The sequence below is a fragment of the Pterocles gutturalis genome, unplaced genomic scaffold, assembly GCF_000699245.1.
Source record: "Pterocles gutturalis isolate BGI_N339 unplaced genomic scaffold, ASM69924v1 scaffold7409, whole genome shotgun sequence".
NCBI lineage: Eukaryota > Metazoa > Chordata > Aves > Pterocliformes > Pteroclidae > Pterocles > Pterocles gutturalis.
In genome coordinates, this window is record NW_010135597.1 from 26,995 (window position 1) to 43,483 (window position 16,489).

The following is a 16,489-nucleotide window of genomic DNA, read 5'->3' on the forward strand; positions in this document are numbered from 1 at the left end:
CACAGATTTCCTGGCATAGGTTCCCACTCCTGACTAGGTATTACTTCCTTCTGCAAAATAAGCATTTATACAGTTGCATTCACAATTTTGAAATATAAAAATATTTATTTATTTTTACTTGCTTATTTCTAGTACTTAGGGTTTCTGTGCCTGCTTAAAAGAGACCTTTGAACAGCATTTGTCAAGAATAGCAGAATTCAGAATTAGCAATAGTGAAGCGTTTTTTTTCTCACACAATATAGCAAATATCAAATTGGTATGTGAGCTCCCAGCTTTATCTCAGCATATGCCTCCTCTGCTTTGTTCTAGGTTATGGACACACAGTGCCTTTATCTGATGGAGGAAAGGCCTTCTGCATCATCTACTCAGTCATCGGGATCCCATTTACGCTGCTTTTCCTGACAGCAGTGGTACAGCGCATCATTGTATATGTCACCAGGCGGCCTGTACTGTATTTCCACATTCGCTGGGGCTTCTCCAAGCAGCTTGTTGCAATCATCCATGCTATACTCCTTGGATTCGTCACTGTCTCATGCTTCTTCTTAATCCCAGCAGCAATATTTTCAGTTTTGGAAGATGACTGGAATTTTTTGGAGTCTTTTTACTTTTGTTTCATTTCCCTGAGCACCATTGGCCTTGGAGACTATGTACCAGGTGAAGGCTACAATCAAAAATTCCGAGAGCTGTATAAAATTGGAATTACATGTAAGTGTCAAACTAACCAGCTAAATAAAAGGCATTTTACTTTATTAAAAAAAAAAAAAAACGAAAACAAACAAACTCCAAACTGAAACAAAAAACCCAAACCAGACTTTCCCTCTCCTTTCTGTAGATGGTGATTGTTTTGTGAGCTGTCAGCTGGCAAACTGGGCATTGTAGGTAGCTCTGCAAAGAGGAAACCTTTAAATAAGGTCGGTTTTCTTAGTTACGAAAGAAAAAGCTAAAACCAGAATTCCATTGTGCTAAACTGTAGCTACTTATTTGCTTACTAATAGTAGAAAAAAATGCTCACACTATTTTTTATGAAAGTGGTTATGAGCATCCTGGGCTAAGATTTCAGTGTATCACTGAGCTGGGAAGATGATCCTTGTAACCTAAGGTCATCTAGTAAAGTGAGACGACAGGTGGATAGAGAGAAATTGAGGAGCAATGGGAAATAAGGCAGAATAGCAAAGTTTGTGACTCCAGTTGTAGCAGAAGGCAGCTGAAGCTGGCACTGGTACATACCAGCTGTCAAAGTGAGACGACTAGACTGAGACGATAGCAAAGCAAGACCACAAATGTTTAATTTAAATTGTTTAATGATGTTTGACACAGAAGAGAGGTACAGTGATCAGTGGTCTGACCAAAGTAGAGCCAAGAAAGTTATCTTTTTGTTGGCATTCTGAATGAATGTGTACTGAGGGCAATGTTCTCCAATGACAGTGTTTTGAAGCATCCCAGTTTCTGATACGGCTTCTGTCCGCGCAGTCCTGGGTCATCAGATGCACTGGTTAAAAGATCTGAACAGCCAAAAGAAACCTTTCCTGTCTGCTCTGTTTCTTCGGCTGGTATGCATTTGTCTGTGCTCCTGTGCACAATCCAGCAATCTTAATGTAGACAAAGTGTCCATTAACTTGGTTTTGTCTTTTATCTAAAGAAAGATTGGGCCTTGAATTTTAATTCCTTGTAGCAAACCCTTGACCTAGCCAACAGAACTTTTTTTTTTTTTATTCCCCTGCAGGAGATTTCATCCTCTACCCATTGCATTTATCTTATCAGAAGTAGCTTTTAATTATTTCCCTGCTGATCTGCAGAGTTGATTTGGGGATGCTAAATGATGAAGTGAATGGAGAAAATAACACATAATAAAAGCCTTGTAAAAATTCTATCCATTCTGAAAACTCAAAATCAGAAGAAAATGTTATGGCTCAGATTATCCTTTTTCAAACTTTAGAACACTTAGGAAATAAGTTGCAGTAAATACTAAAAGGAGAAAGTAGTTTTTAAGCAAAGTTGTGACCTTAGAATACTTAATTTCAACAGTTTTTAAGGTCCTAACATTTAAGTTTTATTCTTTTTCCTGTCATGTGAACAACTCAAAGAACCAAACAGGGTGTATAAAATGTTTCTCTTGCTGAGCCTAAATTTCCTTCAACAAAAGTTTTTGAGTTCTAGATCAGAAAATGTTTAATGACTGCTACAGGCTTTTCAAGAATTTTTAGGAGAATGCAGGTCCTGTTCTAAATCAGGTCGTGATCATCAGGACTGAGTTGCAGAGATAATTACAAAATTCTCAGTGCAGATTTATCGGTGTTTTTTAATCGGCATAGCTTTGTCCCTTTTTCCTTGTGTTAATGCGTAGCTCCCATTTGCTGTCATGAGATAAAGCTTAGAAACAGTTCATCAATCTTAGCTGTTGTACTGATTTAGATCAGTACCTGGTATTGCAATATTGATTTAATGGTGCTCCCGGAAGAAAAGTAGACTGTTACTGCCAGTGGATAATCTGTAATGATAGGTGAAATACTTATGCCCTTAGGTAACAGAGCGGTGACCGTATGTAGGTTATAATAATTAGTCTTTGTTGATCTTTCAGCATATTTAATGTTCAGCCTTTGGATGAGCATGTTGTACTAATAGTTGTACACACTTAGCTTCTGCTTGATTTACTCATTGAGACGATAAAACATTCAAGTAGTCATGCTCCTCATTAAATTGTAATGATCAGTAGCAGGGATCTAATGAAACATTGAGATTAAGAAATGCTCGTTTTAATACCTTCCCTCAAATTCTAGATGCATATGTTTGGAGAGAAAAAAAAATAAAGTACAGTGGACTGTTAACCATAAGAAGCTCAATTTCCAAAAGTCTCAGTCTATGAGAGTTGACTATTACCTTTCAAAATCAGAGTCAGTACACCACCAAAGTCATCAGTAATATCATTTAAGTAACACTTCTGAGTTTGGATAGTTTATGTATGTCAGTAAAACACTGCAAATAATCTTCAAGGTGTCATCAGATATAGCAACTTTGTCAAGTTTTTGAAATTTCAGCAGTAAATTTATTGGGTTTGTACACATTTCTAGTTGCTTTGTTTTTCCACTCATTTCAGGGTGTTAGATATCTCTGATAATTTTAGAGGAAAAGAGTTCAAAAGTTTTCATTAAATATAAGTGATTTGTCCTGCTAAACTGGTACAAACAACAAATAACCATAATTAGCTGTCATATTTTACTTCTATTTGTAACATGTAGGAATATTAAGGGCAAAAAATCTTTTGAAGAGCACTTAATCATGAAGGTCGTAAGTAAGTGGGGGGGAGCATGCATGTGGTAAATTTTAGTATTCTGTTTCATTTAATGCCTTTACTTATTTTTCTCTTGTACAGTTGTAATAAAATTAAAGCCACTAGCGTTAATTTTTTGATTATGTGGGGTCTTGTTGGTTGTAGAATGGAAACAGGAAAAAAGACTCTGACAGTCCAAAGTGGGTTACAGAGCTTTGAAACTGGGTTTCAATTAACATACTAGTCAGCGATGACAGGGGTGGGAAAACTTACAGGGTGAAAACTGTTCCAGCCACACTTAGTCTATTAATAATTAAAACACTTTTTTTTCCTTTTTTTTTTGTACCCAGGTTATCTGTTGCTGGGCCTTATTGCAATGTTGGTGGTTCTCGAGACTTTCTGTGAACTCCATGAGCTCAAAAAGTTTAGAAAGTTGTTTTATGTGAAGAAGGACAAGGAAGAGGACCAAGTGCATATAATGGAACATGACCAGCTTTCCTTCTCTTCCATCTCAGACCAAGCAGCCTCCATGAAGGACGATCAGAAGGCAAATGAGCCTTTTGTGACTTCCCAGTCTCCAACTTCCAATGACAGCTCTCTAAACAATTAATACAGGGGTATCCATACTGTTGGTTTGGTGCATTTATGCTACTTACCATAAGAAATAGAACGCCTCGTATTTTTTCTGAAAACATACAAGCTGGAAGACTTTGCTACTTTAACAAGGATACATCACCTCTGACATAGAAAAAACTTCTGTGAAAAATGTGGGAGCCACACTGGGAATAGGGAAAAAATGTAGAATGTGGCTGGGAGGATTGGGCCATTTTGCTTGAAGGATAAGGAGTTAGGTGTACCACTTTCAGAAGTGCCAGAGAGGCAGGCTTGCACAAGCAACTTCATCCAACACCTTTAGAAGAATAGGCCTTCACTGACACCCAGCTCACCTAGTTGCATGCCCCATCTTGCAGCTTGATGACTGCATAGCAAAATTTGGGATGTGCATTTTTGATTGTCAGAAGTGTAGTGATATATTTAATCCAAACACACCAAATATCTTAACTTGGAAAACATTTCCAGAGCAATATCTATAGAACTGCTGGAGGGGGGAGTATCTGGATCATCTCTCTATTACCCAGTAACTTGCTGGTGCAAATAATAATTCTAGGAAAGAAAAAACAGAGCTCTGGTCCCTCCTTTGCCCCCATGCCATTTACATTCAAATTTCCTACTTCCTTAAAAGGTCCCCTAATCACAAGAAGAATGTTGTCCTAAAGACAGTGTGCCTTGAGTCTTCCATGCTGTCTATCTTTGTATGAAATACTTTTGTAAACTCTGAGAGATAGCAAGACCAATTCAAAGTGCTGGGTGAGATGGAGTTGTAGGGAAGGGAGACAGCTGCATTTCAGTCCTATGTCCTCTGAAATGGGCAGGAGTGGGTTTTTAGCTATGTGGAGTGGAATGAAAAAGAACTGGCATATGCCGTGATTGGCATAGTCATGTGCTGATGGTATTTTCCTAGTAGATGGTTGAAATCTCTTCAGCAGAAGAAGGACTCGGCACTGTTTCTTCCACAGTCTAACACTGTGTGTGCTCTTTGCTGAGCTGATAGGTAAGTAAATAGTAAATAAGGTAAACAGAAATAGTGTCACCTTTGAAAGTGGCCCCTTTTTCTTCTTTTGCTTTTCTAACCAGTACTCAGAGCACTTTGGAGGAGAAGGGAGTGTTTCAGGGCAAAACAATTTTTCAGTTTTTCATATGTCAAGAAAAAAGGAAAAATATCACATTTGGTTCAGATGGAACTGAAATTTTTTCCCCTTGGGAAAAGTCACTAAAGTCAAGATCTTGCTCAGCTTCTGCAACTGGAACGTCTTTGGCTGTAACAGGAGAGGCATTTTAGTCCAGCTATCAGTCACTGTGCTGAATGCAGGGACCTCAGACTGAATTTCAGTGAGCAGGAGATGAGACTTAAGTGTTTGTAGTACTCTCTTCTGGCCTTACGAATCTACGATATGGGAATCTTGATGCTTTGCAATGAATAAAAAATCTGGAGCACAAATAGCCATATTAGGACAGCCTCCCACATAGGAGTAGTGTAGAGGAGAGCCTTTTCCCTGCAGTGCAAGCATGCCAGGTTGCCTGTAATTTGTCTCTTAGTGTTTAGAGCTGAATAATTTTTTACTGTAAAAGAAAAAAATGCACGTGGGAAAAAAAAACTTGAAAGTAGATAACTCAAAATATACTGTGTTTGAGCTTAATTATAGCTAGCATCAAACAGGTTTTATATCTTTACTGGAAAAACTTACTTTATGGTTAAATCAGCTGAAAGTCTTCAATTAAAGTTTATATTTCTAGAAAACCAGAGATAAAGGTTTTGATTGTTTTGGGTTTTATAGCTTAGATGAGAGCATACTGTGTTTGCATGTTCCCAGGAAAGTGGCTATTTTTATACTGCTTAAGTTAACACAGTTCTATTTATAATGAATGTTAACCAATATATATGTACATATATACATAAATGTATTTATATACTGTACATATATCATAAATCACCAGAGCTTAACAGACTTAGGAAAGACATTCTAGATTATTTTTTCTCCCTAGGCTTCTCTTTATATGATGAATAATTGAAAACTATAGCATTAAAATTACACCGACATAAAATTAAGAGTACTGTACTACAAGAAACATTTATACTTTTTTTTTTAGTGGAATTTTATTGATTGTTTTCAGTACCTTAAAATTCAAGATTTCTTTTAATTTCAGTGTAACATTAAGCTGTAAAGGATATGCACAGATACTAAAAGATATACAAAGTTAATTTTGCCGCGTGTACACAATTGCAAAATGTAGACACGTGAAATGAAAGCACAGAATTAAAAGCAGAAGCGATAAATTAAGTGATTAATTCAACAGTATACCGTGATGTAGGTATTTGTTATTTTAAACTTGAATAAAAAGTCTGACTTTTGCCTGCCTGCACTATGAAGTGGGGAGTATTTTCTTCAGTGGTGTGTGTGCGTGCACATTCTGTGCAAGAACCCTGTCTGTGTTGGTCAAGATTGTGCATCCTTTAGTTAGGGTTGTGTAAGCTACAACAGCCTTCCTCAACTCAAGGAAGGACCATCAATGCCAGAGTGCGTCACCTAACCTTGATATTAATTGTAGCCTAGTATTGATTATTCCTATAGAGAAAAAGCATTCTGAAGTGCATTTGGGTTTGTTTCAGATGCTGACTGATTATAGCAAATAAAAAATAATGGCAGAACCTTTATCTTGTCTTTATAACCTACCTTTTCCAATATTTGAGGAAATCTGAAAAAAACTGTCCTTAGAGGCTATCAGTACCACTGATGAAGCTTTTTATATCTTAATGTGAAGCTAACACACAAGATCAGAATAGTTAAAACTGGAATTCAGATTAGAAGGAGAAAGATAGTGTAAGAACCTTAGTATAAAGTGCATATCTTTCCCTGAAACAAAAGTTGCCAGAGGGAGTCAGAAATGTGAGCAGATAACTCATACACAGAAGAGAAGTGCCTGGGTCTTATCCTCACTCTCCTGTCCTCAATTGATCCAAGCATATATCCCATTAATAGCTTTATTCCCATGCTACAGCTGACGTTTGCCATCTTCTCTTTGTCTTTCTGTCTTTAAATATAAATGTGTTTTATTATTATTTCAAGGGAAAGGAATGGCAAGCCATTCAGTTATTTTGGGAGAAAGAAAATGGAAGAACCCACTTAAGTTTTGATCTTGGAGCTGAGCGACAGCCACTTTTGTCCCTTTGAGAACATGTCCTCTTCCCTAAGAGTTTCTTCCAAAAGTTCACCAATTGCACCTAGTGCAGGTGAACACAAGACTTGTTGAAGGTTAAAATGAGTAATTTTCTAAGTAGGTAGCTTCAGAGACTTGGGTAGTTTGCAGTTGTGATGCCAGCACTACAAAAGTTACCAGATTGGGTGTTTATGTCAGAGTAATTGCACAGGAGCAGCAGTTCTGGATTACACTGAATGTTTGTCCAGCCCAGTATTTTGTCTCAGCAATAGCCAAGAGCAGATGTGGGTGAACTTGTGTAAGCATGTAGCAACATCTCCCCAGAATATTCTCCTAACTTCCACCAGTGTGTAGCTGTGGATCTATGATAGTATCGAGGAGGTATGGAAAGTCAGGGTAAGTACGCTGTGTAGATGTGCTACACTGATGTGTGTGCCCTGCGTTTGGTCAGTAAGAGACTGTACTGCACAGGATCAAATGAAGATGACCTCTTACTTTCCTATAAAGCAGTTTCAAGTGCTTTGCAGTAACCAGGTGGGATAGCACTAACGCTGTGACTGCATGGGATGGTCTGTTGAAAAAGGGAAGAAAAGCATGGGAATAACATACACAGAACCCATTTGTTGATGCTGAATCTTGTAACTACACGTTACCATTTGCTTTGTAAATAGTAGTAAGAAATGTACTGAGACGAACCATGAGTTGCTCAAACATTACTGCCCTGATGCTATTGCATTGTTATTCATTCTTCTAGATTCTGCTTTCTGCTGAAGGAAAAGTTACTATAGCTGAAAGTAGTGTTATTCCAGGTGTGCACCAGTACCAGAGGGTTTCTATTCTCTGCGGAGAGTTCCATGAATAACCATCATATAATAATAAGTATCAAGAAGCTTCTAGATAGCCAAAGAAGTATCTTCATGTTGCTTGTTTCAAAAGGAAATGGTAATTTTTGAAATCACTGTGACTAGCTCTGCAAATTCACATGCTTGCTAATGCATATTAGGCACTTGATGTGTGGCATTTTTAATGCCTACAGAGTTATTCTCATCATTTCCTAAGTTACCATTTCTTGTCCCGATTATCTTCCAAGGTCGTCATCACATTGCCACTGATTATGAGTGCTGTGATGCAGTTATTTTGCTGGTCGTGATGCTGGTTTGTCAGAGCCATTGCCTTAGCTGACAGCAAGACTACCTCACATGTGGCAGTTGGGGCCAAATGACAGATTTAGGTAATGAGGAGTGACAGTGTGGCTGAGAGCAGGTGCCTGGGCTGACAGCCAATGCCAGGACAAAATCATCCTGGCAGACTGCTAAGTGACCATGTAGTTTTCACCAGGCTTTGTTGCTGGTCGCTAGGAGTCACAGAAAAATGTTTCCAGAGGAAGGAAGGAGGAAAGACATTGTCAAAAGTAATCTGAAATGAACTTCTATGGAATCGTGCTTTTTTACAATTTGTCTACAGTCTGTGGCTCTTTGTTGCTTCGGTTGCACTGTATGTACTGTGAATCAGGAAAACAGTTTGGCATTTCCCCAGTGTAGATGGTTCCCGTGCTCCCTGACACAAGTTATACTTATCGTAACAAGTTTTTCTGTGTTAGGTTCACTGACTGTTCAGACCCACGAGCAGGAGTGTAACTCAGCATCACTGCTGAAACTTCCCAGGGGCAAATGTGGCTCAGGGTACTGCCCAGCCCTGGGGCTGCCTCCCTTTTAAAAGCCTAGGCTGTCTGGAAAGAGAAAAGTGAAACCTCTACCTTAAAAATTGAGAAACCCACTCTTCATGGAGGCTCAAAGCTCCACAAACCCTATTTGTGCTTATCCCAGAGGTTTTGTAGTTGTGAGTGCATATTATATATGTGCAAGTATCCAGAGGAGCACGTAGAACTGGGACTTTGATTTTCTCCATGACTAATTTTTTAAGACTGGTCAACCAACTCAACCTTCTGAATTTATCTTCCCCATTTAAGAATGTGACTCACAATATCCACTGACCATCCCTATGGGCTCACTGGTACCTTGCTGGACCACTTGACCAGGTGGCGAGGTGCGAATAAAAGAACAGAAGGGACTCGTGTACCATCCACCCTAAGGAGGAACGGTGATGGGAACAGGGAAGGGGACAGCTAGTCACTGGGAAAGCCCCATCCCTGCCCTTGAGTACACATTAACTTCAGCTGCAGCCACTACCAGGTGTACCAGTTTAAATCAAAAACTTGTTCCAATGACTGGCATATAAGGACTGTATGACTCACCCAGCTGCATGCTCTGTGCATCAGCCAAAGTTCATGCTACTTGTAACGTAATGACTATAAAAACTAATAGCTCATCTAGAAAAATTATTTTATTTTTCTTTTTAAGTGCATCCTTGCTGTGTTTCTGGGCATTATTTGGACTCTAATTTTATTCTCGCCTGCAATGCCACCTTATCCTACCACTGTAAAGCTTCTGTCTCAGCCACACATTGGCAAAAAATTAATTAGCATGCTTGCATAAACAGAAGGCAGCAAGCTGTCATATCAGTTTAAAAGGGAATTGGCAAATCCTAATTCTGCATTCCTGGGCTGGTTCCTGATCATGGGCAAAGATCTGTTAAATGTGTTTAGTGATTGGCAGCTGTGTTTTGAGACATGCTTTCTGAACAGAGATGCAAAAAATATTGATGTCCAATAATACAGTACAGTATCACCTTTGGGATTAAGTCCCCCAAATGTTTAGTTAGCTGTTTTTGCAGATTAATCCTAATTGCATGGGGTAATAAGACCCTGTTTTAAATTTATTAGGAAAAAATGAAAATCCGTGCTCCATTTACCTCAGATTCCTACTGTGTGTTCAGAGAATAGAAAAAAATAATACCAAAGAAGAAGAAGACCTTTTTTCATACCCCACCTCCCAGGGAACTTGACCTGGTGCTGCTGCCCCATGCTCAGGGCTGAGAAGATCCCCTGGCTGGCCAGCCCATGCAGAGCAGGGAGGCAGGCAGCCTGTGTCCCGGGAATGGTTGCAAGCACCATCCCTGGCCTCAAGAAGATGGGGCAGCACAGGGGAGCGGCCGAGGGAGCGGAGGCTCCCTGGGATCCAAGAGGAGAGACCACAGCACTCTGAGGCTGAAGGTAAATAGCAAAGACAGCAGGGAGAGGGGACATAGAAACACAGAGAAGCAGGAACTAGTGAATCTGTAAAAATTAGGAGGTGCTGAGAGAAAAGATGCACTTCTGTCTTTTAAAGGCAGAAATGACCCTTGTTGTGCTCTTCCCAGACCTCTTACAGGACCGGCAGTAGCTGTGTTGGGACAGATCAGATTTGCAAGTCCTACAGAGACACTGCCCCAGCTCTCATCCCCTGTCCCAGAAGCTAATTACCTTCTCTGTTAAAGATTTCCTGTTTCCTTTGTTTGTCTGCACAATTTCTAATGAATTGTTCCAAAAAGCAGCATTTCTGTAGGGCTTTGTTATGTTTTTGTCTGCTAGGTGACAGATCACATTACATTAGCTATCAGCCTGCCCTGAGAAGATGAGCATCCCTCCATGTCCTCTTTAATAGGTGAAGCAAGCTGAGCTCCTCTGGGCACTGAACACAAGCATCTTGTCAAAAGCTTAGCTCATGCCTGGTTCAGTTTTCCAACCTGCATTTTTCAGCACAGGCACTGAAACCAGGGTGTCATGGTCCTGCCAGTCCCCAGGGTGGCACCTCTGCGGATGGGTTGGGCTGTGGCTGTGGAGCAGAAAGGGGAGATGACATTAGCCACCATGCCCCACCACTCTGCGTTCTGTCTCCCTGGGGACCCCCACAATTCCCTTCATCCCTCTCCTCACCCAGCCCTGTGGGGCACGGCTGGTGCCACAGCTGGGGCTGCAGCGCAGGAGGTGCTTGTCCCTACCGCTGCTGATGCTGGGGGACATATGTGGGGATAGAGGAGAGGCTGTGGCAGCAACAAGTCCTCTCTGCCCCCGATGGTCCCAAGTGTCTGAAACAGAAACATTGATTTTAACACGATCTGCTGGGCCCTATGACAGCCAAGAGCTTTGAACCCCCTCCAGCCCACCTGCCCAGCGGTGGGCAGGAGCTGTCTGTGTCTTGTGTTGCCCCTCAGGATGTGAGAAGTTCTCAGAGCACAGAGAAACATGGGCTGACCTGCCAGAAGGGAGAATTACACCTTTACTTCAGGCAATCTTAGTGCACTAATTTTAGGCAGTAGGGGTAACTCATCAATCCTCCTGCCCTCTTGGCAGTGCCTTGGGCATCAACAAGATGCTGAGCACATGTCTGAGAGTATAAATGCTCCCTTGGTACAGAGTGAAGCACCTTGGAGGGAGGGCTGTGCAGAGAGAGGGGAGATGTATTTTTATTAATTTAAGGGCACAGCTCAAAAAATAATCTGTGGCACTCACTGGAGCTGTTCTAGGGCTGTACTGTCCCCCTGTGACAGACAGTGCCCCTGAGATGGGCACTGGGGACACTCGTGCTGTGACCCCCTTAGTGAGGTCTGGCTTTGATTAAAATGCAGCTGAGGCTGTAATTTCCTTTTAGAGATGGGGCAAGAGCCCTGACTCTGGGGTACTGAGATCGGTAAGACAATGTCCTGAGTCAGGCACCAAGGACCCACCTCTAAACAATCCAAAACCCTGTGAGTATCTGCCAAGTCACTAATTGTTTTGATGGCGCAAGTATTGCTATCTCATCTTCTCACAAAGGAGGCTAATAAGGTTCACATTTTCTTCTTTACATGTTATGGACTGAAACAAAAACTAATCTCAAAACGTCAATAGTTTTTCCAATTGTTTTAGTCCTGAATGCCCTTAAATGTGAGTTTGGTGACTAAACAGAATAATGTATTGATCTGTACGCAGACAGGAGACTGACACTGAATACTTGAACAGAAATAGATCCACTGGGCAAACAGTCACCCAGGACTTTTTTCCACAGCCACAAAATCTAGGCCTGCGGGAAACTCCCAGAGATGATAGCTGGAGCAGAGAAGCAGGAATAGATAGAAAGCGCACAACCCAATTCAGCAACACCCCAGGAAGGTCATTTTGCTGCATCCCAAGAAACAACAGGATGTGTATCCTGAGTGAGCGGGATAGCAAACACAGCCATTTGCTTCTGCTATTTTTCTGCCTTTTTATTGCTATTACACTTTGCAGTCATCCCATAATCCAGGAGCTACCACCCTTCTTGAACCCAATCCAAGTTTATTTTGAGATGATTTTTAGAGGCGTTGCATTAGTGACACGATGGCGTCCTGATGCCATCAAGTTGGCAGCTCCATGAGGCATTCCCTGAGGCCACATGGGCAGTCTGGCGTTTTAATAACCCCTTGCATCTCGTGAGGTGTGAGATATAAAATCAATAGAATAATACAAGGAATTACTGCTCCAATTTCAGCCAGTAGTTTTGCACCTCTCTCAAAAGGAACCAAGTTTATCTTGTTTATTGGTTTTATAAACCCTGCTGCTGATAGATGGATCTATCACGCTCTAGAAATGCAGCCAGATTCTGTCCCCTTCCTATTTGTGCTGCCACTTTACCAGAGATTAAAGTATTGACACACAGAGTTTATCCAAGAATCAGAAGCATGTACGAGACCTGGGGCTTCTCCCTCAATCCCAAGAGCCCAAATTCAGCTCATTAATGACAAATTGTCTCTGAAGGACTGTGAAGAAGCAAGAACAGGCATTGAGCTGGGATGTGAATTTCTGTTCTGCTCTTGCTTAAATTCAATTCATATTCTCGCCCTCACGCAGCACTCACGGTACATGCTCCCAGGGGAGCTTAGCAATTTTAACATAAATTTGGCCTATTTTGCATCCAAATTTCAATGCTGCATGCAAGCAATAGCATTAACAGCTCTTCTTCTGTATGATACTGTTTAATCTGAAGCCCAGCTAAATGGATTACAGGAAAATATTTGTGTCGGTCTGGGAGGTGCTGGATAAATATTTATCATCTAGAGGGCCAAACTCAAAACAAACGGAGACTTGGGATTCATATCAGCTGTAGGTGTGTATTAAAGCCACGGCAGAGCTGTATATTTTTTTAACAAGCTTAAATCTTACTCAGTTATTGGTCCCCTGAGAGATGCTGCTGTCAAATGGTTTTAGTCTAAATACATCCAGTGTGTTTAATGGCTGGGCAAGAGAGCTTCTAAAGGAGGTTTTGGGTAAACAGTACTCCTGATGAGGAAAAAAAGACTTCATGCCCATTCATGCTACAGATTAGAGGCCGGGAAATATTCCTGGGTAAAAAATATGCACTTTAAATAACAGCTCCTTTGATTATGTTTAAAGGGGTGGTTACCTCTTGGGCTATTTATATACAATGTTTTCTATTCGTTTTCACTTAATAGGACTTGGTTCTCCTGTTCTAATAGAACAAGAAAGCCTGGATGAGCATTCAGTTTGGGGAGGATACAGGCTGAAAGTCACACCAAATTAGTCGTGGTTTCTGTAGGTAAATTCCCCCCAAAATCAGAGCATCTCTCCGAAGCCAGATGTATTGATGTGTGGATGTGTTTACAGGACTGGACTCAGACCAGGCCAGAGGAAAAAGTCCATCAGTTGCAAGGACTTCTCTACTGCAGATGGCAATGCCTTTCTTCATCATATTCTTTCTTTCAGTTTCATGATCTGTCAGCTGCCAAACATGAGAATTTTCCCCCATCATATCTAATGCAACTTAAAATTTAATGCAAAAGAGCAAGCAAAATTGTCTCAGATGACCTGGAACACTGTGGGGTCACTGGGGACACAAAGCAGGGTCGTGCCTAAAAGTGGTCTCTCTGCCACTGAGGCATCCACACACCTGGAGCAACAGCCTGTTGCTGCCTGCAACAGCTCTGGTGCCCTGAAAAGAGTAAAAATCAAAATGAACAGCATCAAGAAAGAAAGAAAATGTGTCCTGGAGCCTGAGGGTAACTGGGAGATCACCCTGCATGGGATTGAACAGCCGAATCTAGTGTCACAAACACACGTGGCTAAGTCTCCTTCCAACTGGAGCTCTGAATAATACAAAAGGAACTGAAACCCCATATCTTACAGCATCATTTCCAAAACTGAGAACTATCCCTGTGTTCACACAATCTCTTCTGTAACCTAATAAGATGTTACCTTGGAACAGTCAGATACTTCCTCCCAGCATTTCTGTTGAAAGTTTGCTGTAGCACTTTCTTTCTTAAAGTTAAATATCTTCTTCTTTCCAACCCAAATTCTTTCAGGGTCAGCTCACACCTGTCTGATCTTGTAGCAGCTGATTTTGTAGCAGCTTTTATCTGAGCGGAAATAATTCCTCTTCCTTCCCATATTTGTTGCTGAAATACAATCCAACCCTCTCTCAGTCTTCTGTTAACCCAGCTACGCAAAACAGGCTATTTCGTATACCCTTAAGAAACAGTGAGAATCATCTCTTGTTTCTGAGCAGCCTTTTTCACATTTGTCCGTTTAAAATAATCTTTTTGAAAGGCAGGTGATGAGAGGTGCACACTGACATCTCCACGGGCGGTTGCAGCGCCTCAGCCAGCGCCAGGACCTTCCCTGCCACTGTGGGAAACATCCCACCCGACACCTCCTGGACCTACTGCCACGTCCTCCCCAGCCATGGAGTGCAGGAGGAAAACCAGCAGCTAACCAGCAGTGGATTGCTTTGTGGTCCTCCCAGACCTGCCTCCTCCGCAGCATCCCCAGATAACATCTCAGCACACAACAACGGACTTTCTTTGACTCCAGGTGAATTGTGCCACAATTTTCTTCCATCACATTTCATACTCTTATAGCCCTGGGACTACGTAACTCTTCCTGTGAAACCATCCAGTCATCCATTATAAACATGGGCCTTGTCTTGCACCGTAGGCATGAAGGGAAAGGGTCTAATTTGCAATTTGAGATACCTCTGTGTGCCTGTAACACCCCTGCCAATTAATCTCCTTACACTGTCCTCTTCACCCAAGCCCTTAGGCTGTTTCAAATTCTTGCAGTATATCCCAGCTTTACCAGCAAATCCTTGTGAGTCACTGTGAAAATTCTTCTGCAGAGATGAGGCCAACCAACCTCTGCTGTTGACTGGAAGAAACTTTTTCACAGCACTCTCCATCTGTATGCATTTGTACATAATAACCAGCTATTTCCGTGATCACATTTTCTAATTCTTTTCAGTTAAGATGATGGGGTTTTTATCTGCCTGATTTTACCCCTGCTCATTGGTAGGATGTAACAAAGCCGACGAAAAATACTTGCTATGTGTGCTTGAAAGAAAAAGGAAATGGCTTGATGGATAGAGAAATACTAGCTTAATGTGTCATGAAACAGAAGACCTGACATGGTTTAACCTATTGAGTGTTTCTTCTTGTTATTGTCCCCTTTCTCCCAGTCAGAGGTGGCTACAAAGAGCCTGACGTGCTGCTCCCCAGACAAACAATTCCTTTTGTTCACACGACAGTTTCCAGAAGACCCCCAAATCCAGATGCCAGTGCTCAAGGGTTAAATGAGACCCCCTGAGTAAGAGAAGTGTGGATGAGCAGGTCTCGCCTTCCCTTGCCTGTGAGAAGGGACACTGTCCTCGGCCAGGCTGGCCAGGGGTCACCGGCCTTACCACCACTTGGCAGGCGGGATGGCAGATGGTCCGGAACTCACACCTCCATCCGTGGCAGCCCATCTCCCTGCCACAGTCATTAATAAAAGTGTTTATGCCAGTTTTCTCAGGAAGGTCAAACATATGCTGGCTAGTAGCTAACACCGATTCATTTTCCCCCAGCAATTTCAAGTCACCATTTGCTGGCTTTCCGGGTCTGCCAGCTCACCGCACAATTTGCTTCCCACAGACGAAGGCTGCAGCTCCCTGTTCGTGCTGCTTTAATCATCTCCTCCTTGGGGTAGGGGGTTGCTTGTTTGTTTGTTTGTTTAATCATCTCCTGCTCTGTTGTGCCGAGCTCCTTCTCAGTGCCTCGCACTCCCCAACTCTGTTCCAGTGCCTGCTGTTATTCTTGGCATCCGAATCAATGCTAACTGGTGTATAATCAGCCTGTGTTTTACCGACCAACATTTGTTCCACTGTCAGCTTTCATTTCAGCTTCTGCTCTGATGCCAGCTACTGTTCTGCTCTCCGGTGTGGAGCTCTGATTGCTTTGCTGGGTGCTGCACAGCACTCTTTGGGCAACTTCTAATTATTTCCACATCCGTATCAGTGCAGCTTGTTGCCCAGTGTCGCATCCTTGCTTCATACTAATCCATATACCTGGCGCAGTTCTACTATGTATCTGCGTGTCCTGGCTTTGACATACCCTCTTGCATTCACACGTTCATGTGGCTGTAATTCTGTACAGAATACTGCCTAATTTTAAGCCTAATATGATTAAATATTAAATTAATAGCTTCTGACAGGCACACTCATACATTAGAAAATGCCGGTTTGAGTATGCTGGCATAGGGCTACTTTGCTACATTCTGCTTGT

At 41.7% G+C, this 16,489-nt stretch overlaps 1 protein-coding gene across 1 annotated transcript; it reads left to right on the forward strand.

Moving 5' to 3' along the window:
- Positions 1-309: 309 nt before the first annotated feature.
- On the forward strand, positions 310-4,147 carry KCNK1 (potassium channel, subfamily K, member 1; the record flags this gene model as incomplete). The annotated part of the gene is made up of 2 exons (XM_010081955.1): positions 310-705; positions 3,619-4,147. Coding segments are annotated over 2 exons (656 nt in total), but the record flags the coding sequence as incomplete, so codon positions are not given.
- Positions 4,148-16,489: the final 12,342 nt, after the last annotated feature.